This window comes from Varanus komodoensis, unplaced genomic scaffold (assembly GCF_004798865.1).
Source record: "Varanus komodoensis strain SLA01 unplaced genomic scaffold, ASM479886v1 scaffold14_1, whole genome shotgun sequence".
Lineage (NCBI taxonomy): Eukaryota > Metazoa > Chordata > Lepidosauria > Squamata > Varanidae > Varanus > Varanus komodoensis.
In genome coordinates this window covers 572,442-597,947 of record NW_025335438.1, presented here as the reverse complement: position 1 = coordinate 597,947, position 25,506 = coordinate 572,442, and the positions used below count along the sequence as shown (strand labels likewise).

General features: G+C 39.1%; 1 protein-coding gene across 1 annotated transcript in view; it reads left to right on the top strand.

Annotated features, from left to right (window-relative positions):
- The first annotated feature begins 984 nt into the window (after positions 1-984).
- The window catches only part of MATN2 (matrilin 2), a 45,860-nt gene continuing 21,338 nt past the window's right edge, over positions 985-25,506 (top strand). The window contains 7 exon segments of the mRNA XM_044424320.1: positions 985-1,120; positions 6,356-6,925; positions 8,610-8,732; positions 16,738-16,860; positions 19,868-19,990; positions 22,970-23,092; positions 24,493-24,615. Of these exon segments, the coding sequence (XP_044280255.1) occupies positions 1,006-1,120; positions 6,356-6,925; positions 8,610-8,732; positions 16,738-16,860; positions 19,868-19,990; positions 22,970-23,092; positions 24,493-24,615 (1,300 nt within the window). The 5' untranslated portion in view covers positions 985-1,005.

Below are 25,506 nucleotides of genomic sequence, written 5' to 3'. Positions count from 1 at the left end.
CAAAATGAATAACCTGCCTTTGCCAACTCCGTGGTATTACTATTCTTACATATTTACGGAAACTGCTGCCAGTCACAGAGTCATCTCAAAGAGATCAGATTAATCTATTTCTAAAGAATCTTTGATGAAAAGATCTTTTGTTTGTGAGGTAGCTGAACATAACTTGGTAAGAACACGGTTAATGTTGTCATTACAAAACTCTTCCACAGTAAGTCCAGCTTCCCCACATCCAGTGGAAATTATGCAAAATTGACCAAACTAAGGAATTACTGTCTCAGTGATTACTATATGCTTTTTGTGGTTCTGTTTAGTACACTGGCAGTATTATCTGCAGATATTCCAGTGGTTCCAAATGTAATTTAAAAGAAATCTTATGAATTATTGGGCTGCTTACTAAGCTTTTGGCATGCATTTTCTTTATTATATATTTGCATTGTCTGTTAAAATCTTATTTAGTTGTCTATATATTATAACTATATTATATTTAAACCTCACCTTTTTCCTGCAAAGAACTCAAGGTGGCATACATAATCTGTTTTTAAAATCTTGCCTTTCTGCACTAGAACTAAAGCTAATTTCACAAGGCAATGTAAATTAACACATAAAATATGCAAACACAGATTAAAACAGGTAAAGAACCCACTGGTGTAGAATGTAACTTTGGGTTCTTACAAAGAAACTGATTCTTTTGTAATGATGATTGTTGTGATTCCTAACATGATTGTTGTGAAAATAAACATGCTTGTAAGAAAAATGGGATGCAAATGAACAAAACCATGAATTTGTCCCTTAGAAGCAGTTTTACAACATCTTCTAAAGTCCTTTACTAATTTTGTTACTGTTTTATATATGTTGTTTGTATATACATTCAGAAAGAAACCATAAGAGAAGACATGCTACATTGTAGGAGTGGTTGCCAGATGAAAAAAGTTGTCTCATTTTTTCTTGTTGTCAGTGTTCTGCTCCAATTGTCTGTCTTGTTCCACTCTTTCATCTTCCTGAAAAATGAAGAAAATTATTGCATACTTAGTATTGCTGGCTGAACTTTTCTCTGCTGCAGCTAAAGAAAGACACCTTCCAAGGACACTTTTTAGTCAACAGAATGATGCTGCTTCCTTTGGTGAGTTGCTTTGAGTCTTTCTCAGACAAAATAAATATATACAGCATAAGAGTTCCTAATGCTTGCAGTTGTTTATTTAGAATATGTATATACCACATTTTAAGAAAACATTCTTGAAAACATGTATAAATGAGAAGTATGAGTACTATACTACTTCTTGGAGTAGATTTTTATAGACAATAATAAGGGAAGGGGAGTGGGAGATCAATTTCAGGAAAAGATACTTGTTTTGAAAAATAACATCAGTAAAATTTGAAGGGTAGTAAAATAGATATCTTTACATTTCCTTTATTGAAACTTTCTTTTACTTTTAGATTTTATAAAAGCAAAACTGGGTGCAGTTCCAAAGGGAAATGGACAATTGGCAGATGCTCAAAAATTAATGGTTATAGGCAATACTGACTTTCTATCAGCAGAAAAGAAACAAACCACTGGTGCAGTAGATTTTCCCTTCCCTGCAACCACCTCTCCATGTGCCCCCCTGATCTGCTGCAGAGGACTGGGAGATCCACTAAAGCAGATTTGGGGAGCAAAGGAAAATCTCATTGCATGGGTGGAAGTCCAGTGGCGCAACATTGGGTTTAATCACAAGGAACCAAAATTCCCTTTACTCTTTGTAATACTTGAGCATGGAGTAGATATTTTAAAAAGGAGTCTAAACTTTACAAGGGCTATAGGTAATACGTATATGAAAATCTGCTAGGACTGAAGTAGATATTTCATGCAGATATTGTTGTTATGTGCCATCTAGTTAGTCTGCATTATGGCAACTGTATAAATGAGTGACCTTCAGCCTTACTCAGCTCTTGAGCTCAGGGCTGTGGCTTCCTTTAGGCCATAAAGGGTTATGGAAGTAGGCCATCACATTGTTAGTCTTCCTCTTCTTCTGGCTTTGATTTTCTTTAGCACTATTGTATTCCCCAGTGAGTCTTCATAGTCTCACTTTCATCATTTTTGCTTCTGCAGTGAGTACTAGCTGGAGTTGATCTAGGACCCACTTCATCTTTCTGTCAGTCCTGGGTATTCACAAAGCTCCCTTCAGGCACCATGTTTTGAACACATAAATTTTCTTCCTGTCAGCTTTCCTCACTGTTCAGCTTTCACTCCCATACATAGTTATTCAGGATACAGTAATGTGGATGATCTTGGCTTTGGTCACCAATGAAACATCCTTACATTTGATTCCTAGTTCCTTCCTTGCTGACCTTCCAAATCTCAGTCTTCTTCTTGTTTTTTGGCTGCAGTCTCTTTTTGAATTGATGACTGACATAAAGTATGCAAAATATTTCACAATTTCTTTTTTTTTTTTTTTCATTTCAACTACACCAGAATCAACATAGAAAATTTCAGTTTAAGGCATAGCTGGAAAAAAGAATGGTGACATGGATCCAAGATCTCAGATTCAGCACCAAACTTCTTAGTTTGGGGTTAACTAAGTTTAGGCCTTAATCACAATTTATTTTTTCTCTGATTTTATTCCTGTAAATATCTTTCACATGTTATCATTGTCTAATTATTATACTATGGTTATTTATGTATTACTCTATTCTAGAAAAAGGAAAGTATTAGATAAAGTAATACTAAAATAATAATATGGAACATTAATGCACCAGCATTTTTGAATTACATTAGGAATGGAATGCCACTTTTGCTCATTTTGGTATGTATTCAGTCATTGATGATTTTTGAAAACGTTAGTAGCAGTTCTGTGATCCTGTGTTTGTAAGATTGCAAGCTCCAAGTGAATAAGACTATTCCATACTATTACTTCATAGTCCACAAATATCATCATCATCATCCATACCTAGAAACTTAATTGGCAGCTGAAAAAAGAACTATAAGGAACCAACTGAAAATAGGGACATTTCCTGTCCAGTAATTTGCAGAAACATGTCAGTAAATATACTTCAGCAAGTTTCTTAAGACTATAGTATGTCAGGCAAAGTAATTGAAGTCCTTTCCACTTTGTTGTTGTTGGTTGCGAAGTCATATCCAACCCATCGTGACCCCATGGACAACATTCCTCTAGGCCTTCCTGTCTTCCACCATCCCCTGGAGTCCACCTAAGCTCACACCAACTGCTTCAGTGACTCCATCTAGCCACCTCATCCTCTGCCGTCCCCTCCTTCTTTTGCCATCTATTGTTCCCAGCATTAGACTCTTCTGCAGGGAGTCCTTCCTTCTCATTAGGTGGCCAAAGTATTTGAGTTTCATCTTCAGTATCTGGCCTTCTAAAGAGCAGCCAGGGTTGACCTCCTCTAGGACTGACTGGTTTGATCACCTTGCAGTCCAAGGGACTCGCAGGAGTCTCCTCCAGCACCACAATTCAAAGGCCTCAATCCTTCAGTACTCAGCCTTCCTTATGGTCCAACTTTCACAGCCATACATTGCAACTGGGAAAACCATAGCCTTGACTATATGCACTTTTGTTGGCAGGGTGATGTCTCTGCTTTTTAGTATGCTGTATGGATTTGCCGTAGCTTTCCACCCCAGGAGCAAGTGTCTTTTAATTTCTTGGCTGCAGTTCCGGTCTGCGGTGATCTTGGAGCCCAGGAAAATAAAATCTGTCACTACCTCCATTTCTTCCCCATCTATTTGCCAGGAAGTGAGAGGACCGGATGCCATGATCTTAATTTTCTTAATGTTGAGTCTCAAGCCAACTTTTGCGCTCTCCTCCTTCACCTGCATCAAGAGGAGCTTTAGTTCCTCTTCACTTTCTGCCATGAGAATGGTATCATCTGCATATCTGAGGTTGTTGATATTTCTTCCAGCAATCTTAAGTCCAACTGGTGATTCATCTACCCCCGCCTTTCTCATGATGTGCTCTGCATATAAGTTAAATAGGCTGGGCGACAGTATACAGCCTTGCCGAACTCCTTTTTCAATTTTGAACCAATCAGTGGTTCTGCCTCAAGAGACAAGATGATCTGGTAAGAGACAAGATGGGCATGAGTCTAGTAAGCCTCAAGAGACAAGATGGGCATGAGTCTAGTAAGCTGGTGGTAGGACGTACTTGTCCAAGCACCTTGTCCACATCATCAGGCCGCAACAACTGAAATTCATCCATTAATTGTGGACTCAACGGCGTCGATGACGTCTCCCCAGTAGAATCTGATTCAGTAGCAGAGTCAAGCTCGTGGCGAATCTGAGCGATTTTTTCCCTGAAATGCTTGGCAAAGTCGTCACAGCGGGCCTTCGAGGGTGGCACAAGATCTTTCTTTGGGCCCGGATGTATCAGCCCCTGCACCATCCAAAAAAACTCCACTGGACGGCATTGTGAGGAGGCAATGGAAATGGAGAAGAATTTCTTCTTCGCCATCCTCACCACCACAGCATAGGCCCAATAATGGGCTCTTAAGTGTGTTCGGTCAGAATCACCCCATGATCTCCTCCACCTATGCTCTAGACGTCTCCCAACCTGCTTCATTGCCCGCAATTCAGGTGTATACCAAGGAGATATACGGGCTCTGCCAGGTGGGAGAGGACGCTTGGGAGCGATCGTGTCAATAGCCCTGGTCATCTCCTCATTCCACAGTTCAACCAGGGCATCAACAGATCACCAGCCTTGTCAACCGGAAAGTCTCCCAGAGCTTCCAGGAATCCGTCAGGATCCATCCGGCTCTGGGGGCGGACCAATACAATCGGGTCCGCACCCTTGCAGAGGGAAAGGCCGCTCTCGAGCTCAAACCTTATGAGGAAGTGATCTGACCATGACAAGGGCATCAAACTTAAATTCCTCACCCTCAGATCACTCTCTTCCTGCCCCGTCGAGAAAACTAGGTCCAGAGTGTGTCCACGTTCATGGGTCAGGCCAATGACGTGTTGAGACAGCCCCATGGCCGCCATGGAGGCCATGAAGTCCTGAGCTGCCCTGGTTAGAACCATCTCGGCATGGAGATTGAAGTCCCCCAGGACCAACATCCTGGGAGTCTTCAACACCAGGTCCGAGACGATCTCCGTCAGCTCAAGCAGGGAGTCTGTTGGGCAGAAGGGTGCACGGTACACCAACAGAATCCCCAATCTGTCTCGGTCACCCAACACCAAGTGGGTGTAGTTCTTCTGTGTAATCTTGCCACATCTTCTTAATGTCTTCTGCGTCTGTTAGGTCCCTGCCATTTTGATCCTTTATCATGCCCATATTTGCATGAAATATTCCCTACTTATCTCCAATTGTCTTGAAGAGATCTCTGGTCCTCCCTATTGTTTTCTTCTATTTCTTTGCACTGTTCAGTTAAGAAGGCATTCTTATCTCTTCTGGCTGTTCTCTGGAATTCTGCATTCCATTGGGTGTATCTTTCTTTCTCCCTTGCCTTTCACTTCCCTTCTTTCCTCAGCTATTTGTAAAGCTTCCTCAGGCAGCCATATTGCTTTCTTGCATTTCTTTTTCTTTGGGATGGTTTTAGTTGCTGCCTCTTGTACAATGTTGCAAACCTCCGTCCATAGTTCTTCAGGCACTCTGTCTATCAGATCTAATTCCTTAAATCATTTGTCACCTCTACTGTATATTCATCAGGGATATGATTTAGGTCATACCTGAGTGGCCTAGTGCTTTTCCCCACTTTCTTCAATTTAAGCCTAAATTTTGCAACAAGAAGTTCACGATCTGAGCCACAGTCAGCTCCTGGTCTAGTTTTTACTGACTGTATAGAGCTTCTCCATCTTTGGCTGCAGAGCATGTAGTCAATCTGATTTCTGTGTTGACCGTCTGGTGATGTCCATGTGTAGAGTCATCTCTTGGGTTGTTGGAAAAGACAACCTTTCCACTTTGCATCTTCCCAAATCATATATGATGGGGCAAGTTGCTTTAGTGGTAGAACAATAATTTCAGAATATGCAGGCTGCACATAAGAATCTGTAGCATAAGTCAGAGCTGAAAAAACATGTGGCCCTCCAGACTATTTTACCATTAATTCCAATGGTCTCTCACCATTGATTTGGCTTGCTAGGGCTGATGGGTTGTAGGCAAAAACATTTGGAGGGCCATAAAAACCTATTCCTGTATTACTTACTATTAGGTGTAACTTAGTTGGAGCCATTTTTTAACTAGCTCACGATATATGTCTTCAACTATATTACATGTAATAACATTATTGATAGATGAAGCCTGGGTGCATGTTGGTTTCTCCTATTTCTTATTCCAAATAAAAATCCTCTACTTAGCAGCTTCTATTTAATTTGTGGGATAGCTTCTTTTATACTGTTAATTATATTTTTGCCCTTTTTTTGCCCTCCCAGAAAAAGTTTGCAATAAGAAACAACTGGATCTTGTGTTCATCATTGACAGCTCTCGTAGTGTTCGCCCTTATGACTTCGAGAAAGTAAAAGAATTCATCTTAAACATCCTGCAGTTTTTGGACATTGGTCCAGATGCCACTAGAGTGGGACTCATCCAGTATGCCAGCACTGTCAAAAATGAATTTTCCCTGAAGACCTTTAGGAGGAAACAAGATGTGGAGAGAGCCGTGAGAAGAATGATGTACCTTGCTACTGGTACTATGACAGGATTAGCTATTCAGTATGCAATGAACATTGCATTTTCAGAATTTGAAGGAGCTCGACCACTCTCTCAGAATGTACCCAGAGTAATCATGATAGTGACAGATGGGAGACCACAGGACCCTGTTGCAGAAGTTGCAGCAAAAGCTCGGAATTCAGGAATCCTGATTTTTGCTATTGGTGTGGGAAAAGTGGATATGAATACGCTCAAGTCCATTGGTAGCGAACCTTATGAAAACCATGTATTTCTGGTTGCAAATTTTAGCCAAATAGAAACACTGACATCTGTATTTCAGACAAAACTTTGTGGTAAGTCATTTAAGTATACCTTTCAAAGGCTTTATTCTCCCCCGCACCCCCCGCCCCGGCTTTAAAGTGTGAACAAATGCATACCAGAACAGTTTGGTGACAATTGATTCACACATTCATGTGCAGTGCCCTCTATCATACTTACCGTGTTTTTTAAGTTGTGAATGCTCTGACTGAACTCTGAACACACATGTGTGAATTGTATTTTAGGATACATTTGCTTAGAATAGAGTTCCTCAACCTTCCATCATCTTCAGCCTGCATAGCCAACGTCAGTGGGCTTCAGATGAGAAGCTGGCCTAGAGCTTTGTGCTTCCATGTGAAATTGCTGGAAGTTTCTTGAAAGTGAAAATAAAATCTTGTACAAGAAAACTACCATGCTGGCATCATGCTTAAATGGTGTGGAACAGCACAGTCCAGCCTAATCTACCTCTTATCCACTTTTGAAATGTAGATGTGCTAAATATTCACAGAGACTGGGGAATGCATCCACTCAGACCATCCATTCTTCTCAGCAGTCCCATGCAATCAATTTAGTAACAAGGACAGCATTCAAGGCTGCCATATTCTTACATCAATGACATAGTACTGGCTTAAGTAACATCTAGTGCAATACCAATAGAATACGCTGGAGCAATAGGTTTGCCTTAAAACCCATTATATTAGTGTGAACTAATAGCTCTACAGTAAGCAACCTCTAGTGCAATGCTATGTCAATGGCATTTGTGGAGCAGTAATACTGGATAGTGCTCCAAAGATGCAGTGTGCTGTACTGGACAGCATGATAGAAGGCCTGGGGCCAAGTCTGTGCTAAATCATGTTGCAAAATGATCTTCTGATTCCAAATAGGAGAATGTCAAGGAATGGAGCACAGAACTCATGATAGAGTTTGCAAAGAAATTACCTGAACTGAAGAGGCAAAGCAGATAAGATCACCGGGGACTGCTAAAGAAAGGGGCCTAATTCAGTTTTTATTTTTATTTTTAAGAGCAAGTATCTTAGGATTTCATGTGCAAACATAAGCATTGACTGGAAATATACTGATGCTCTCCAGGGTAAAACTGAAAAAAAAAATGCATTACAAATGGTCTGGCATCTTAATGGGTATCTCAGCGGGCTTTCCCCACACCACTTCCAAGATTGTGCAAGCAAACATAGCAAGAATAAGGGCCTTTGTAAAAGACCTGGAACAGAGCTACATGGCATTTAGCTCACTCAGAATGCACAAGCCTGAGGCTCGAGCCTCAGTTTGTGCTGCTACTATAGCAGCAAAAGCAACAACAAAAGGCAAGACTGCTTAGCAAGAATAGGAAAAAAGATAATAAAAAAAAGAAAATGGGGATTGGATATTAAACAGATGATACCAGCATCGGGTGAGTACCCGCTTTAGAAAAATAAAAAATAAATGGAAATAGCATACTCTATCCTGACTCATGTTTATCATTTAGCCCTGTATAATATTTCATTGTCCAACATTTGCATTTTAATGTGAACTTGATAATTCAACATAAAAACTGTTTTTCAGATTGAAAGTCTATTTAGTACATATTTCATAACTTTAAAATGTATTTTACTTTGCCTGTTGAAAAGTAGCCTTTTCATATACAGTATTAACCTTCAGAAGAGAAAGGGGTTTTTTTATCATGTACATTTCTAGCTAATATACTGCTTTTCCTTTTTTCAGTCCAACACATGTGCAGTGTGATTGAACATGGTTGTGACCACTTCTGCATCAACACTCCTGGCTCTTATATATGCAAATGTAAACAGGGATATATTCTGAACTCAGACCAGAGGACTTGCAATAGTGAGTTTTCTATCTTATCTTCCTTATATTCTCTTTGGGCTAGAATTGATCAGCTGGAAAATTATCTGAACCTCAACTGTGAAAAAGTATTTGACACAGATGCATTTAGAGTCCTAGAGTCTAAATACGGTATAAAAGTCTAACACTGATTATATAGTAACACATGACCCATTTGTGTGCCAAGTTGTAATCCTTCCTTCATATACTTAATTCCAGTTGGTAGAAGCAAAGAGTAATAAAAATTACATGTACTATCAGAATTAAGTAGAAAATGCCCTTATGATTTCAACAGATTATGACATATAACTTATTGCCTGCCAATAGTAAGATTGGCAGCAAAAAACATGGTGATGATGAGTAGCACACAACAGGTGACCATAAAAGTTCATAAAACTAGTACTACAGTTACGCAGATCCCTGTTCTGTACACAACACAGAAGTTAAATCCAGGAGTCCCTTCACAGCACTAGAGCATAGCAAAATATGAAGGAAATGATCCTCCATTTTTGTTGGTAATGGTCTATTTACATACTATTACCTACTGTGAGAGTGTCTTCAGCTAAATGGAACAGAGAAGTTTCACCATGATGGCTTTCGGTACACATGTAGCTAAGTTTTGTAATTCCAGTTTGTAAAACATTGGCAACATGGTTAAAGAATATATTTTGTTTTGAGAAAATCCTCAAAAGGACAAGGCTTGAAGGATACCAGATACAAAAAATCTCCAGATAGTAGCAAGGGAGCCAATACCTAACTGCCTACATGTGTCCTTCACTGATTAAATTACTGCCATGGTATTGCGGATATTTGACTTGAAATGCTTATTTTACTTCTAGGTCACCACTCCAGCTAAATTACCTATTTAGAGATCTCTAAATTGGCCAATTGGCAGGAAACGTGATCCAACCCACAAGCATCCTTACCTCAAAATAAATCGGCTATCTAAAGTATCATATGGGCATCCTTTGGACATCTTTTGTTCTTGATACGTCTACCAAACTGTCTTCCAGTTGAAAGGCTCTCATAATGTTCAGTTAGCTAGTTTTAACTCAATCAAGTAGGCAGGAATCTTGAGGTCTCATTTTTATTCCTCAAAGTCGAACTACTGATCAATTTGTCCTATCTCATCCTGAGTTAAGAATATTTATTTCATTTTTACACCACGCCATAGCCAAAGCTCTCTAGGCAGTTTAGACTCTTAAGTCAAATGCAACTACTTTCTAGCTTTGCTTCCTAACCTTTAAGTGTACTACTCTTCCTTTTCTCCTTTCCCAAATTATGCACTGTGCTTCAGAGTGGGAAGGTAGCTACACCATAGGGAAAATTAGCTTAACACAGGCTGTTGAAAGTAAAAATAACATACTTTATAACAAAGATCTTACAGAAGAAAAAATATACTTGACTAATATACCAAAGCCTACCAGTGTCTTTCAGATGAGTTGAATGCCCAACTTCCATAATCCCCAGCCAGCATGTACATTAATGGGAGATTATGGGAATTGTAGTTAACACATTTGTAGGACAACCAGTAGGGGATGGGTATACTAGCACTTGGGCCAGTATAGTACTTCTAACAATTAGAACTTGTGGAGAAGGAAGGAGACCGTGGGATTAGAATTTGTGGAATAAAGAGTGGGAAAAACACTAAAGAAATGGCAGCACATGATTTGGGCAGCTATATGATGTGCTACTGGAGTATTGGTAATAAATGGCGGACCCCACAACAATAGATATAGTAGATTTAGAAAAAGGAAGGGGGGAGAAACCGTGTCAGACTTGTTATAATCATGTTGTTTCAGAGTACGCACCCCAATTTCTGGTTGATCATGACTATTTGAAAAGAGTAAGCACAAGGTATTCTGGCCTCTCAACTTTTGGTTAAAAATTCAAAATGGGATAATTGTTTCCATCCATTTAGGCACCGCTCAGTACCATGCAGTTTATAAAAAGTCCACTGAATGATGCAGCCAATGTTGGTTGGATGTGCTGGTTGGGCTGTTAATACTCTCGGTGATCCTGAGGATAGCAAATAGAAACAAAATCACTATTAGGGATCTCAAAGCTGAAACAATTTGCTTGTAAAAGTAGAATCTGGAATGGAGAGCTTTCTTCTTTGTAGGAAGGTAGGGTATGAAGTAAATCAGTACATAATTAAAACAAAGCTCCTGCCTAGATGCGGAACTACCATAATAAACATGGAGAGAGTCAAGGAAACTAAGAGAAGAGGCAAGGAAGCTCACTAAAAAGCTAAAAAGCATGGCTAAGAAGGTGGTTGCATTTGAGTTGAGACTCTCTCACATTGTTGTGGAATCTTCAGTTAGATGTAAAACAGTGTTCTTAGGTGGTTAGGTTCAAGTTTATGTTGCTCTAGCATTTATTTACTGCCTTGTTCATGTTAATTTTTCATTCAAATAGATATATTATATGCCTCCTGGGCAGTTTACATAAAGCACAGCAAGATAAAATAAATTATTAAAAAATGTAGTTTGAGATTTGCTTTGACTTTTGAATGTTCATAGGCATAGAAAGCCAAAGTTAGTTCGTCATTTGCTCTAATTTCAGCAGAAATAAATCAGTTCTGTTTATGCGTTGAGACAAAGCAATGTCAACATATACCATATGTATTTAATTAAAGACTAGCAGCTGTCTTAATTCCTACACTAATCTTTCAGACTACAAGGCACTCACCCTCTAATAATCTTTTAAATTCACAGCCACAGTCCAAATCTTAACTAAAGTCATTCACAAAGTTCTCACTGATTGCTGTTATTATGTATTTCACTCAATAGTTTCAATCCAGTAGCTAATTATAAGCATTATAAGGCCCATTAATTTTATTGGCATTGACTGTAATGGCAGGCAGTGTAACTTGTCAAGGAGTCCTCTTGAATAATGGTGCAATCCTAAGCCTGTTTATGTAAAAACTTTGTAGGCACGCATTCCAGCCATGTTCCAGCCAGTATAGCTGGCTGAAGGGACTGAGGAAATTCTAGGACTTTTTTCTGTTGAAACTTACATAGGATAGTATCCTTAATGTTTTGAAGGGTATAGAATTTATAAACTTATTTAGCTTTATAAAAGATACTGAAATGGCTTTTGTGACAATTTCATAAGTGGAAACTTAAAGTGAAAAATATGTCAGTCAGTTACCATGAAATAGAAGCATTTCTACAACTGTGAGAAGGGTTTTGCTCCTGAAAGAGGATTTACCAAGAAAAGGGATACAATTTCTAGGAAAGTAAAATAAACAAAAGCGTCTGAGATCTGTTAAATATGTGAAGGTATATCCCCATGTTTAAGAGAAAATATAGTTGTGTTTCTGTGCAGCATTCAGTTACGGAAGCCACCATAGGAGTGTTCGTTTGTTTTGGACAGGGATATATGTAGCCATGAAATCTGTTAGCCCTGTCAAAAACCCCACTTAAAAAGGAAGCCTGAGTTTCTTCGAATTCCATGGTTTCATAAATGCTTCCATAGTTTACATTTTCCCCCTTTCCTGAGTACACAGAAGCTCAGGAAAGGGTGGAAAATGTGGAGGACACTGAGAATATTAAGGCTAAAACACACAAAAACTAGAGGATCTTGCTGGAAGTGGGAGATATATGTGTGACTTCCTTTTCCCAGCAAAGATCCCCTCAAGAGTTTTGGGAGCTGTCAAGTGAGAAGCAACACAACAAATTAACCTATTTGTAGACTTTCTTTGTTACTGTTCATGGATGTTGTCTTTTGTAGTTGGACAGGGGACATAATCCTAGGGTGTTGATAAGGCAGGACTGGATATTTGGAATATTCACAGTTGCGGAGCTATGCACCTCTGACAGTCTAACAAAAACAAAAGAATGAAGAAAATTGCACTGATCTCAGGCACACGCACACACAGTCAAGAATCATGGTGAACCAGTGAAGCTGTTCCAGTGTGCCACTTGGGTAATTTGAAGCAGTTTCATTGACTATATTTTTAGTCAATGTATTCAATGGATTCTCGGTATCGGCATGAAGGAAAAGGAATAATAAATTGAAATAATTTTTATTTTTCAATGTAATCCCCCATAACCTCAATACACTTATTACATCTACGTAGAAATTAACTTTTCAATTCCCTGTAAAAAAATACCCTTCCTCTTTGTCTAAAAAATGTGCGTTAATTGCCGCCTTGAGCTCTTCATCGTTGGAAAATCGCTTTCCACGAAGATCTTTTTTTAAATTCGGGAATAGGTCGTAGTCACTGGGGGCCAGGTCCGGGCTATAGGGTACGTGGTTTATTTCTTCGAAACCACTGTCTTGCACAGCAGTCTTCGAAATACGTGCCATTGTCGTAAAGAAGTAACACACCTGCCATCCGTTTTCCCTGCCTTTTTTCTTTAATTCTCTTAAATTACAGTGGTTGCGTAAGATGCTGCATTTATGGTTTCACCTTTTTTCGTGTACTCGATCAATAAAATTCCTTTTGAGTCCTAAAACACTGTGGCCACGATTTTTCCAGCCAATGGAGTGACTTTGAATTTCTTTGGAGGGTCAACACCTTTTTTATGCCACTGCATGGACTCCTGCTTACTTTCAGGATCATAGTGATGAACCCAAGTTTCATCTCCAGTAACAATCCGGTTGAAAATACTCGATGGATCTTCACCACAGAGCTCTAAAAACTCCCTACAGCACTCGACTCGCACTTGTTTCTGAGGCGCCATGAGCATTCGCGGCACCCATCTTGCACAGACCTTTGAAAGGTTAAGATGGTCATGAAAAATAGTAAATATGGTACCAACAGATAGGTTTGTCATCTCTGCTAACATTTTGATTTTTATTCTGGCATCTTCCAATACAAGTTTCTCCATTTTTTTCACATTTTCTTTTGTAGTGGAAGTAACTGGCCCGCCTGAGCAAGGGTCATCTTCAGTGCTTTCTCTGCCCTATTTAAATTCATTTGACCACTTTTGAACATTAGATAATGAAGGTGCAGAGTCCTGGTAAACGGCCATCATCTCTTCTTGAATGATTTTTTGACTTTTTCCTTGTTTTGTAAGGAACTTAATCACAGCGCAGTGCTCGATTTTCTTCAACATTGTCGCATCAGTCATCATGGTCGTCTTTCACTGAGGATTACTAGGGAACTAATGATCACACTTACTTGAAATTTTGCATGTATACCCTCAGATAGTGTCATTAGCTAATGAAATTGTTAAATTACCCACATCAATAGCAAATCAACCCGATACCGAGAATACATTGAATACCCCTCACAGCCCCCTTCGCAAAAAGCAGTATCTGGAAGGAAAAAAGTGAGGGGGATGGAAAGCAAACTGAAGCAACTTCAAGGGGTTGTGGTCACAGCAGGGAGAAGAGACAGGGCGGGTCATGCTGCTGATTCCCCTGGGGTACCTGCAGAAAGACTGGGGAAAGTTGGAAAGATAACCCATGGTGAGGCCGTTTGCTTGTTTCACAAACGACCCATACTGTGTACAACCCATACTGTGTAGCTCATTTGCAAGGTAGGTTCCCATGTAGTGCACATTCACCAAATGTGTTTCAGGCACAAAATAACTTTGTTATTTGCAGATACATTTTATAGCTTATCCAATTTATTCAGGCAGAAAATGAGGTTATGGTAGTCTTAATGGAAATAAAATATGTGCACCATGCTCTAAGAAAGCATGTATGTGTCCTACTGTTATTGGAGCATAGTTTATGTGAGTAATCAGCTCTTTCTTTCACCAAATATTTGATTTATATTTCCACTGTTGTATCTTTCCTTTTAAAACACAAGTACCGGATTCTAGTTTAGACAGTATTATAGAAAAAAGTTTTAAAACTGACATTGTGTATATACAGACCTAAGGTAAAACTTTTGCTTATGTTATTATCTCTCTTAAATTCATCTGTACATTTTTCCAAATCTCCCTGGCCATAAATTATTTAGATTGTAAAAACTATCTGAACAAGAATGACTTGAAGTCACTGAAAGACTGCCTGTTTTATGGATTGAAAGAAAAAGCCATCCCACAAGATCTTTTATTTTCATTCTGGCATCTTGTTTCCTAGATTATATCTTAAAAGTTCGTATTCTGATTGAAAAGAGAAGCTTTACACTGCTGCAACTCTATGGAGTGGTTATACATTAGTATTGGGAAAATATGCACCCTCTCTTATAATTTAATAGTTTTCAAATCTTCTACATTCAGAGAACAATTTTGTCACAGACTTACCTGTTGTGCGACTTTTGCATACTTGTGATAGCAGATGTAATTAACTGGTTTGCACATAATGCATCCAAAATGCCTTAGTAATGTGAAACATCTTGGGGTTTTGGTGGAGGTGTTGGTTAGCACTTTTGCCTGCCACTTCAGTAGCTTGGCGAAGCCACCAGGAACAACTCATGGTTCTGGGTTCACATGTAGCAACAATCTGATTTAAACCAACCAGAGATCATAGTCCAACAACAAACCATCGTTTCTTTTTCTGGGTTATTTGTGATTAACAGCCTATGGTTTCTTAGCGCAATCATAACAACCCAGACTTCAAGTAGCTGTGGATTAAGTTAACCATGGGTTAGCATAATGTGTGAACTAGGAGAGTAGCACATATTCTAAAGTACACCTTCAGTTCTCACAGAACACAGGCCAGACTCATGGGCCTGATTAACAACCTGAGTAAACTGACAGGAGAGTAGCCATGTTTGTCTCTTGCACCAAAATGACAGAGTCCTGTAATATCAAATTTATTAAGGCATAAACTTTCGTAGATGTAAATCTGCTTCATTGGTTGCAGGAAGAGGTAGCCTTCAATGGCAAGTATATATGGGTATAAAATAAAAGATAGAAAATGTTGCAAGTATTGGGGTCATATGGCAATGGAACACAAGTATGACAGTCAAAGCATATTCAGCTAAAAATAGGGATAGGAATCTTTTTAAAGGGCTGAATTTAATTTCAGGGAAGCTCTAGGTACTGCCTTCCTGTAGTGGATAGGCATAGATAAAGAAGATAGGCCAAAATTAGAAAAAGTTACTACCGTATTTTTTAAAGCTCTTATGACCAATAGCTAAGACTTAGTTAACCTTTAGAATGGGGAGAGGGAATCTACAAAAGCCATGGAGTAATCCAGTGATTGTTGGTTGGGAAAAAGGAGCAGAGCCAGAGAAAGGGGTCATGGCCATCTAGCAAATCCAATTAAGGGACTACAGGAGACATTAGACGTGTTTGCATAAGATTTGTCAGTCATCTAGTACTTGTGTTTACTTTGAGCTATGTATGATGCCAAAACAAAAGAAGACTACTATGTGAAATCTACAGTGAAATCACTGAAGGAAGAAAAGCAATTGATAAATGGTAAATAATGTGAGCAGGAGTATGTTAACAATGCAACAAAATTGAAGAAACATTTAACAAAATGTATAAACTGCCCTGAAAAAATAGAAGACATGTATAGGAAACTAATATAGAGCATAGGTGAAAAATTCTGTGGAATGGTCTCCAGTACTGTCTTTTTCAGAAAATTCACATCACTAGGCCCCCCTGTGTTCAGCATGTGAGAAGGGCAGTGCACACACTTATTGCTCTATGTTTCTAGTGCTCCTCCAACATGAGGAGAACCTGCCACCTTGCATGGGAGACCTCTGTGTACATGGATTGGCCTTATGATGCCTTCACGCTTGCTTTGAACTTGTTTTTGGGGGCAGGCGTCTGAGTCCTATAATATAAATCGCCCTGAGCACAAACTAGATGTGAGGTTCATTACCTGAATTGTTTCATGTACATTGTAATAAAGATCCCACTTAGGAAAAAACAGTTTTCATCCTGTTCCAGGATGATAAAAAAGCAAATGGAAAAGATAATTTCATGAATTTTCCAGAATCTGTTTAGAAGACACAGACACACACATTCATCTTATCATAGATTTTATTTATGTACATTATATCCTCTTTTACTTACTCAAATTGTGTTTCAATTCTGAAGTCTAAAATTAAATGCAATTAAAACACAATCTTTTTTATATCTATATTTTTTAGCCCAGGATCTATGTGAGGTCAAAAAGCATGAGTGTGAGCAGATATGTGTGAATACACCTGGATCCTATGTCTGCCAATGTTATGATGGCTATGAACTCAAAGAAGATGGGAAGCAATGTTACAGTATGTATCTCCTTTACTGGCTCTTATACAAAGCAGAGGCTGATTCCACTGTGGTAGGATATCGCTTACCTGCTCAAATTATTATTCCTTGTAATATTATATTATTATAATACGGATAATGATGATAATAGTGATAGTAGTAATATATGGTATACAAGGGTTACTTTGGATGATGATGATGACGATGGCACTGATGAAAGATGGGATCCAAAGGGTTACGTAGGATACAGCACACTCCTTGTAAGATTGTTTTCCTTTTGTTATCTAATTTATTTTTCAAATACATATGCTGCTGAATAGCCCGTCAGGGCTCCCTTTAAACAGAGTTGTTATCAGCTGTTATCTTTAAACAGTGGATACTCCTTTTGAAGATGCCCATTTAAGGCCACCATGGACACATGATATTTCTTATGTTGTCCTTTAACTTCTAGCCATTTATTTATCTTTTACATTTGTATACTGCCCATAGCCCATAGGGCTTTCTGGTTAGTTTACAAACAAAAAACATTGTTAACAATCTACATGGAGCAGGTTTTCTTATTACCACAGGATCACATCACACTGGTGGTTCAGGAGACACATCTATTCCTGTGAAGAAGGTAAGTCAGCTAATAATACAAGGATTACAGCCAAGCTAACTTCACTAGTTCTTCTTCATGCATCACATTTTGGTCTCTGTGCCTACACATTTGTTGTGGATGAGATCCTTAGCTTACATTACATTGTATTACATTACATTGTAAGCTTACATTACATTGCATTACATTACACATTAACATTTCTTGTAGGAGTGGAATGTTCTGCTGGATGAAAAAGTGACGCACAAGAGGACCTAATGTAATATAAACACTCTTACTGCTAACATAATGGCTTTCATGGGGACCTGGCTAGTCAAAAGTAAGCTAAGTAGTGGGGGAGAAATAGTAAGACTAGAGGCTAGCAAGGGGAAGAGAGGAGAGAAAGAGCAAAACTGGAGGCTAGAAAGGGAAAGAAACTAACATTTTCCAAAGTTTTTATTAAAACTTTTTTGAAGGGGTGGGCTTCATGAGGGTCATTGGAGTTCCCCACAAAAACTCTATTGTGAGCCCTCATTCTAGGGTTCGTATGAACAGGCATACTCTTCTCATGAGCAGAAAGTAAAGGAAAAAATTGGTCTTTGGTCTAATCAAGAGGGTCTTTTGAAAAACTTTATAATTTTGTAACCTTTGTTTTATGTAACCTTTGTTTTAAAATAATTTTATAAAACCTGGTATAAATACCATAAATATAGTTAACTGTATTTTGGATTAATACAATTTGACTTCATTTATCCAAACTTTATAGAAGAATCCAAACAAATGATCATGTTTTGAAAAATATTTATTTAAGAAAAGTCCTGTTTACCTAGGTTTACAATGGAGCAAGGCATCATATGCATTTGAATGGTAGAAATTTTGGAAAATTAACTTGGACAAAGGTAGATAGACCATATTTAAATTTTAATGGAAAAGTATATGGCTTTTACGTAACCTTTTCCAAATTAGTTTATGTTGGTATCCTATCCTTTAAATAAATCCTTTTAGTATATATTTAGAAAATATAAATTACTGGAATAACAACAGTGTTCTCTTCTTGTGAACAAAGAACAATAAGAGTCATCAGGAATTACAGATCCTGTTCCTATATTTCCATTGTGGGGGTGTGTGTGTGGGGGGGTGTTTGGAGGAGTCTGCCAGACATGCTCATGGGGAGCTGTACTTTTTGCATCCCTGAGAGGTCTGGATTTAGACTGGAAAGACCAAAGTTTAAATCCCTGTTCTGCTTTTAAATCACTGGTTGGCACTAGTTGCTCAGTCTCAGTCAAACTTTGTTCTCAAGTTTGTTCTTTGATGTAAGAATAAAATATGGACAAAAATGCTTCTATTCCCTTTTCAGCTTCTTAGAGAAAGAACCATACAGCCATATTATACAAGTTTTATATTGCAACAAGTACTGAGGCTGAATCCTTTTTCAGAACATTGAAAAGTTTCCAAATGTTTATTTCTTTGCATCATTGGCTACTTCTGTTGCGAAGGAATAATGCACAGTGGAATGATACAACCATCCCGCAACATTTCATGAGAAACAATAAAAACATAATACAAGAATGCCATTTTGGGTGATGGACCTAAACTTACATTGTTTTATGATGAGATAGCATACTAATCCTAACTGAATCACTGCTTAGCAATGGAACCAGGTGCAGAATACTGTAATATCTGGCATATTTTAACTTAATATCCTAGATTTCTTCAAAACAGTAGATTGTTCACTGAATTGTACATGGACAAAGTAAATGATAATGTTTCATCCTAGAAATCAGAGTCAAGTTTATTTTGTTGCACTGTAACAGTGAAGAAGTAAAGCAACTTGTTGATTGCACTAGTGTTCAAAGTTCTGTTACATGGGATCTGCTTTATGTGAGATAGAATATGGTACCACATACACAGTCATGTGTTCTATCTGACCTAAGAACTCATTCCAAGGAATGGGTCTATTATTTCCATTTCCTAACTTCTGCAGTCCAGATGTGTAGAGTGTTTCAATTTTCCTTTTACCAGTCCAAAGTTGATAGGGACTTGCACAGGGTAAGTATGTAATGTGTGAGTCATGCTGTTAGTTTCTGAGTATGACTTCTTCAGGGAAGTTCTTCCCTTTCCCCAGGGCACTTCCTGCCTTCCCAAATGTGTGTGCTACAGTGCTGAATCTGAGATATGGGAAACAACTACCTGAATAACCCTTAGAATGAAGTCCATGTCAGCTGCTCCAACAGGATTATAGCAATAATGTGGATGGAAAGGTCAGTTTTAACCAGGCACTATGCTTTTTGAATGTGGTACTGCTATCCCAATCAAACTCAACTGTAAAAGAAAAAGAAAAAAACCCCTTTGTCTGAGGCCTTCAGTATTACTAGCGTTCTGTGCATTCAGTTGTAGAATTTTACACCCAAGCAAGTTTATTTTAAAATTTGTGCTTGTTTGTTTTTTAGTTGTGGATTACTGTACTTTGAATAACCAAGGCTGTCAACATGAGTGTGTTAATACTGAAGATTCCTATTACTGTCAGTGCCACAAAGGGTTCATTCTCAATCCAGATAAAAAAACCTGCAGAAGTAAGTTATCCATATTAATATTCTGTACTTTCAGAATTTATATGGCAGTTGCACATTTTCCTGTGAGTGTAAAACAAGGGGCCATAGCTCAGTGACAGAATATATTCTCCTGCACATGCAGAGGGTCCCAAGTTAAAATTCTGGCATCTCCAGGGCAGTGGATCTCAGACAGAAGGGACCACATAAGATCTCTGAGACAGCCATTCTGTGCCCTTCCTGGAGTGGGAGGTGAGGAACCAGGAGAGCTTAAGATCTTCTGTCACTCCCTCTGTGCCCACCATGATTCTTCTAAGCATCCATTCTTCCCTCCCCCACAAGACTGCATATCTGACTTCACAGAGGAAGCCACTTCAAAAGCCAGGCCTTGGGGGGGAGGGGGGGAACCCATGCTGGAAACACACACAAGGGCACTCCTGAAAAGGCACCAAGACTGCTTCCTCAAAAGATGCTTTAGTAAAAGAAGCTGCTATGCTCCACGTGCCTTTAAAAAATCAGTGCCTTTAGCTGCAGTGACCACTTGTTCTTAAATTAAAGAAAAGGATATTTAAATTCTAGACTTAGGTATGAGGCAAGACTGAGGGAACTGGGTCTCTTCAGCTTGGAGAAGAGGAGACTCAGAGGGGATCTGTTGGCGACCTACAGGTATGTGAGGGGATGTCACACGGAGGTGGGTAGAGACCTGTTCTCCCTTGCAGAGGAAGGCCGGATGCGCTCCAATGGAGCAAAGCTCAGGGAACCAAGGTTCCTTTTAGATGCCAGGAAGCACTTCCTGACCGTCAGGACCCTGAGGGTATGGAATGGACTTCCATAAGAGGTCGTTGAGGCCCCATCGGTGAGGGTGTTCAATGATAGGCTGGACATGCATATGGTGGGCATGTCGTGAGCGGAGCCGGCTGGAGCCGGGGGTCAGACTAGATGGTCTGGCTGGCCCCTTCTGACTCGCTTTGTTTCTATGTAGCCTACAAAAAGGAACCAGAATAATAGAGGAATTAGAACATAGAAGGAAAGATCCAACAAGGAAACTGAAGAATAAAAGGGCAGTCTCATGGAGTAAAAGGGCAGGCCCTCTTATAATTGACTAACTGGTTAATGAACAGAAAACAGTGGGTGGGAATAAATGACAACTTCTCCCAATGTAGCTCTGTAATCAGAAGAGTCCCACAGGGCTCTGTATTAGGACCAACACTTTCAACCTATTCATAAACAATCTGGAATTAGGAGTAAGTAGTGAAGTGGCCATGTTTGCTGATGACACTAAACTTTTTAGGGTGGTTTAAAAAGGGGGATTGTGAGGAGCTCCAAACAGATCTCTCCAAACTGAGAGAATGAGAATCAAAATGGCAAATGCTGTTCAATATAAGCAAGTGCAGAGTTATGCATGTTGGGGCAAAAAATCCCAGCTTCAAGTGAACGCCGATGAGATCTGATCTAGCAGTGACTGAACAAGAAAGGGATCTTGGGGTACTAGTGAACAGTTCAATGGAAATGTCGGCCCAGTGTACAGCTGCTGAAAAGAAGGCAATTTCCATACTAGGCATAATTAGGAACAGAACAGAAAACAGAACTGCCAGTGTCTTACTTCCACTCTACAAATCTTTGGTGTGACCACACTTGAAATACTGTGTTCAGTTCTGGTTGACTTACCTGAAAAAGGACATTATTGAGTTGGAAAAGCACAGTGAAGGACAACAAAAACGATCAGGAGGCTGAAGCAGCTCCCTTACGAGGAGTGGCTGCAACTGGGACTGTTCAGCTTAGAAGAAAGTCGAGTAAAGGGAGACGTGATGGAGATGTTTAAAATAATGAACAAAGTAGAGAAGGAAGCATTTTTCTTTCTCTCTTAAAGCACCCAAACCTGGTTCATTCCATGAACCTGATTGGTGGAAGGTTTAGGACAGATAAAAGGAAGTACTTCTTCATCTGGAATATAGTTAAACTATAGAATTCACTTCTACAGAAAGTGGTGATGGCTGCCAATCTGGATGAGTTTTAAAAGAGAGATCATTTATTTATTTATTACATTTTCATACCACCCAATTCATGAGGCAGGAGGCCTGTCAGTGGCTACTAGCCCTGCTGACTATGTGCTACCTCCTTTGCCAGAGGTGATATGCCTGTGTACAGCAGTTGCTGAGGAGCTTGGGCAGGCAAAAATCTTGCACCCATCCTGCTTGAGGGATCTTGTGAGCAGCTGGTTTGTCAACATGTGTGTGCAGTGCTGGACTAAATGGACCATTGGTCTGATCCAGCATGGTTTTTCTATGTTCTTATGGCAGTAAAGGAAGGGCTTCTGTAGGCAGTAGGACATATATGAGGCACATTTTATATCGTGATGAAAATGATTGCTCAAGCATTGTTTCCTTTTGAAGGAGGTCACTGGAGACTCATAGATCTTTTAAAATACGTAAGTCTATTTCGCCTTTATTAAAGCTGAGGATAGATGGAAACAAATACTCCAACAGAGAGTTCCCAGTTCAATTCTTCAGGGAGACAGCCAGCATCCTAAGATGCTTACAGAGCCCAAACTCCACTCTCTTTGTCAATCTCAGACTGCAGTACGTCTGAGCGCTTAGATCATATCAGCCTTAGCTGAGTTGTCAAGAAAGAAGTCCTGCTTTCAGTAATTTTTTAGCCATTCAGAAGGCCAGCTATAGAGAGCAATCATCCAGTCTCCCTGTCAAAAGGAAAGTATTTGGCAACTCTATTAGGGCTATTGAGGCAGCTGCCAACAGCACTCCTGAATGTATTAACATGCTCCTGTTCACACTACTGATCTTACAAAAAATCTTATTAAAATAATCTCTTCTTGTACTTAAAGTGATCCAAAATATTCTGCATTACTATATTTATGAAAACAACATGTTTTCAGACAAAACTCCAAGGATGGAAGATGAGACTAAGGCACTTGCTTTGATAACAGTCTGTTCACTTTTTGTACTTTCCACATTATCCTTTTAAAAATGTTTTCCTGATGTTTAGGACCAGACTACTGTGCTTTGCAAAATCATGGCTGTCAGCAGGAGTGTGTCAATACAGATGAATCCTATTTCTGCCGGTGCCAGCAAGGATTTACTCTTAATCCAGATAAGAGAACTTGCAAAAGTATGTTGTCCTAAAGTGTACAGTAAGTTCATCTGCTTTTACTTTGCAACATCACTGTCACAGCGTTTTTTTCAAGAATGCTGATCTATTTCATTTTCATTTCTAACTTCTGAACATGCATCAGAAGCCACTACCTCCCCACCTCCTCATTGTATTCTCTAAACCTACTGCCCCCATGCACACGCAAATACCATCTCTGTGTAGCACAAGTATGTAAAAAGGCCAGTGCGTAATGGTTAAGACTGCTGGACTTGGCCTAGGAGATCTGGGTTCTAGTCCCCACTCAGCCTCGGAGCTAACTGAGTGACTTTGAGCCAGTCCAGACTCTCAGACCAACCCGCCTTACAGGTAAGATTGTTCTGAAGATAAGATTTAGAGGTAGAGAAGAATTATGTAAGATGCCTTATGTAAAGATATTAATATAATAACTAATAGGCATCCTAGTTGGTTGCCTGTAAAATGTCATTCTCTTGGAGTTTTGTCTACACTGAAATCTAAGCACCTTTCAAAACTTGCAGTGGCTTTTGGTGGCCAAGGCTTGAATGGTTGGAGTGGTAGATTTAGCATAATACATTACATATTATTAACATACAATAGTTGGTTCAGGCCAAAAGCATTTTCCACAAATGATCAGACCCACACACTGGAGAGCAACATTGAAAATACAAATAGACTGAACAATATGCACAAACAAACTAAAAATTTTAACATGATAATTTCTACTCTAAGATTCAGAGTTGGTTTCAGGTTTGAGTGATCCTTCAGCAAAGTGCAGTCCAGTGGGCTTCTGACTGCCAAATCTGCAGTACCCATCTTAATTTTCCAATTAATGCACTGTCTCAGAAATTCTGTTCTTCCAGTGAATTGTGAGTAAAGCAAATGCCGTCTTCTACAAAATATGAAAGACCTCTCTTGTGGCTACTGAGCTTTTGTGGCAAATGCCATGCTTTTCTTTACCTATAATGTCTTTCTAGATGTTGCATTTTGGGAAAATTTAGGTGGTGTCTGCAGCTGCAGGTACAAAGCACCTGAGACTAGACATCCCACAGGTGGTGGTGGCTCAACAGGTATCACCATCAAGAGTGAGCAGCCACACCTGCCTAAGTATGCTGGGTAGTAGTGCCAGGCCTGCTAAGTTCAGCCATAAACTTTAATTACCACGGAAGTGCCAGATTTGTAGTATACAAACAGTCTAAGCAGCAGAATGTTAGTATACAGTTGACAGTTTCAAATCCCCTTTCCTCTTGACACTCCCCTTTGTACAGCTACCAGTAGAAGTCACTTTTTATTTTGCTTTTGGTGGCTGGGAACAGACTGAAAGTGAGTTTTTAATAATTATTTTAAACTGTCCTGGACTTTCCATCATTGTTAGCTAACATGCATGTCATCTCTTTCCATAGGAATAAATGTCTGTGCTTTGAGAAAACATGGCTGTGAACATGAATGTGTTAATACCAAAGACTCTTATGTGTGCAGATGTCAAACTGGATACGCCCTGAACAGTGACCGCAAAACATGCAGAAGTGAGTACATCAGACATTTGGGAGGAGTTAATTGGTATACTGGACTGCATTCTGGAATCAACAGAGTTCTAAACAAATTAATAAATATGTGCTCCTCCTAGTTTATAGATATGTGCTTTTGCAATTGCAGCAAATGTCAGTACTAACTGAGGTAATGCTAGCAAGTGATTAAAATGATTTCCCCCCAAAAGATAACACACTTGCTACAAAACTCTAAAAAGAACACCTTGTTGCTGGGCTTAGTTGAGGTACTTATCGAAACTGTATCTACTAACCAAAACAATGGGAACATACTTTTCGGTTTTGTTTGTTATTTCTGTGTCTATCCAATTCCTTTTAGGCAACTCTGAATTAAAAAAAGGTATTGAACCATGTTTGCAACTCCATATATATTAAACTCCATATATATTAAACTATGTTTCCATTGATAATAGTGAATTTCTCCAGATATTCACATAACTATTTATTATTTAAATATTTATTCTTTAGATAGTCACATAAATATTTCTTGATTTGTAAACATGATTTTTATAATGCCCTAATGTGGTTGGATTACACATTCTGGAAATGCTCGCTTTTTAAAAACTGATGATACACATGGCAATCTCCAGCTCTATGCTAGTGAGGTCCCTCTTAGGGGCAAGTTCTATGTTTTTGTTAGAAAATTAGCAGTTTCACATTGTAATTGTTTAAAAATGGGCACCACCTGGATATGGTCTTTTTTTGTTTCAATTTGTCAGTAAGGTCTAGAACGTCATCTTTTGTTACCACTATTGGTTTTGTCCCTCAGACTCCCTTACTGAAAATGGATACCTGCCCTATATCTTCAGTGAAGACAGATGAAAATAATGCATTCATTTTCTGTACTCTCTCCTTATTGCATTGATTTAG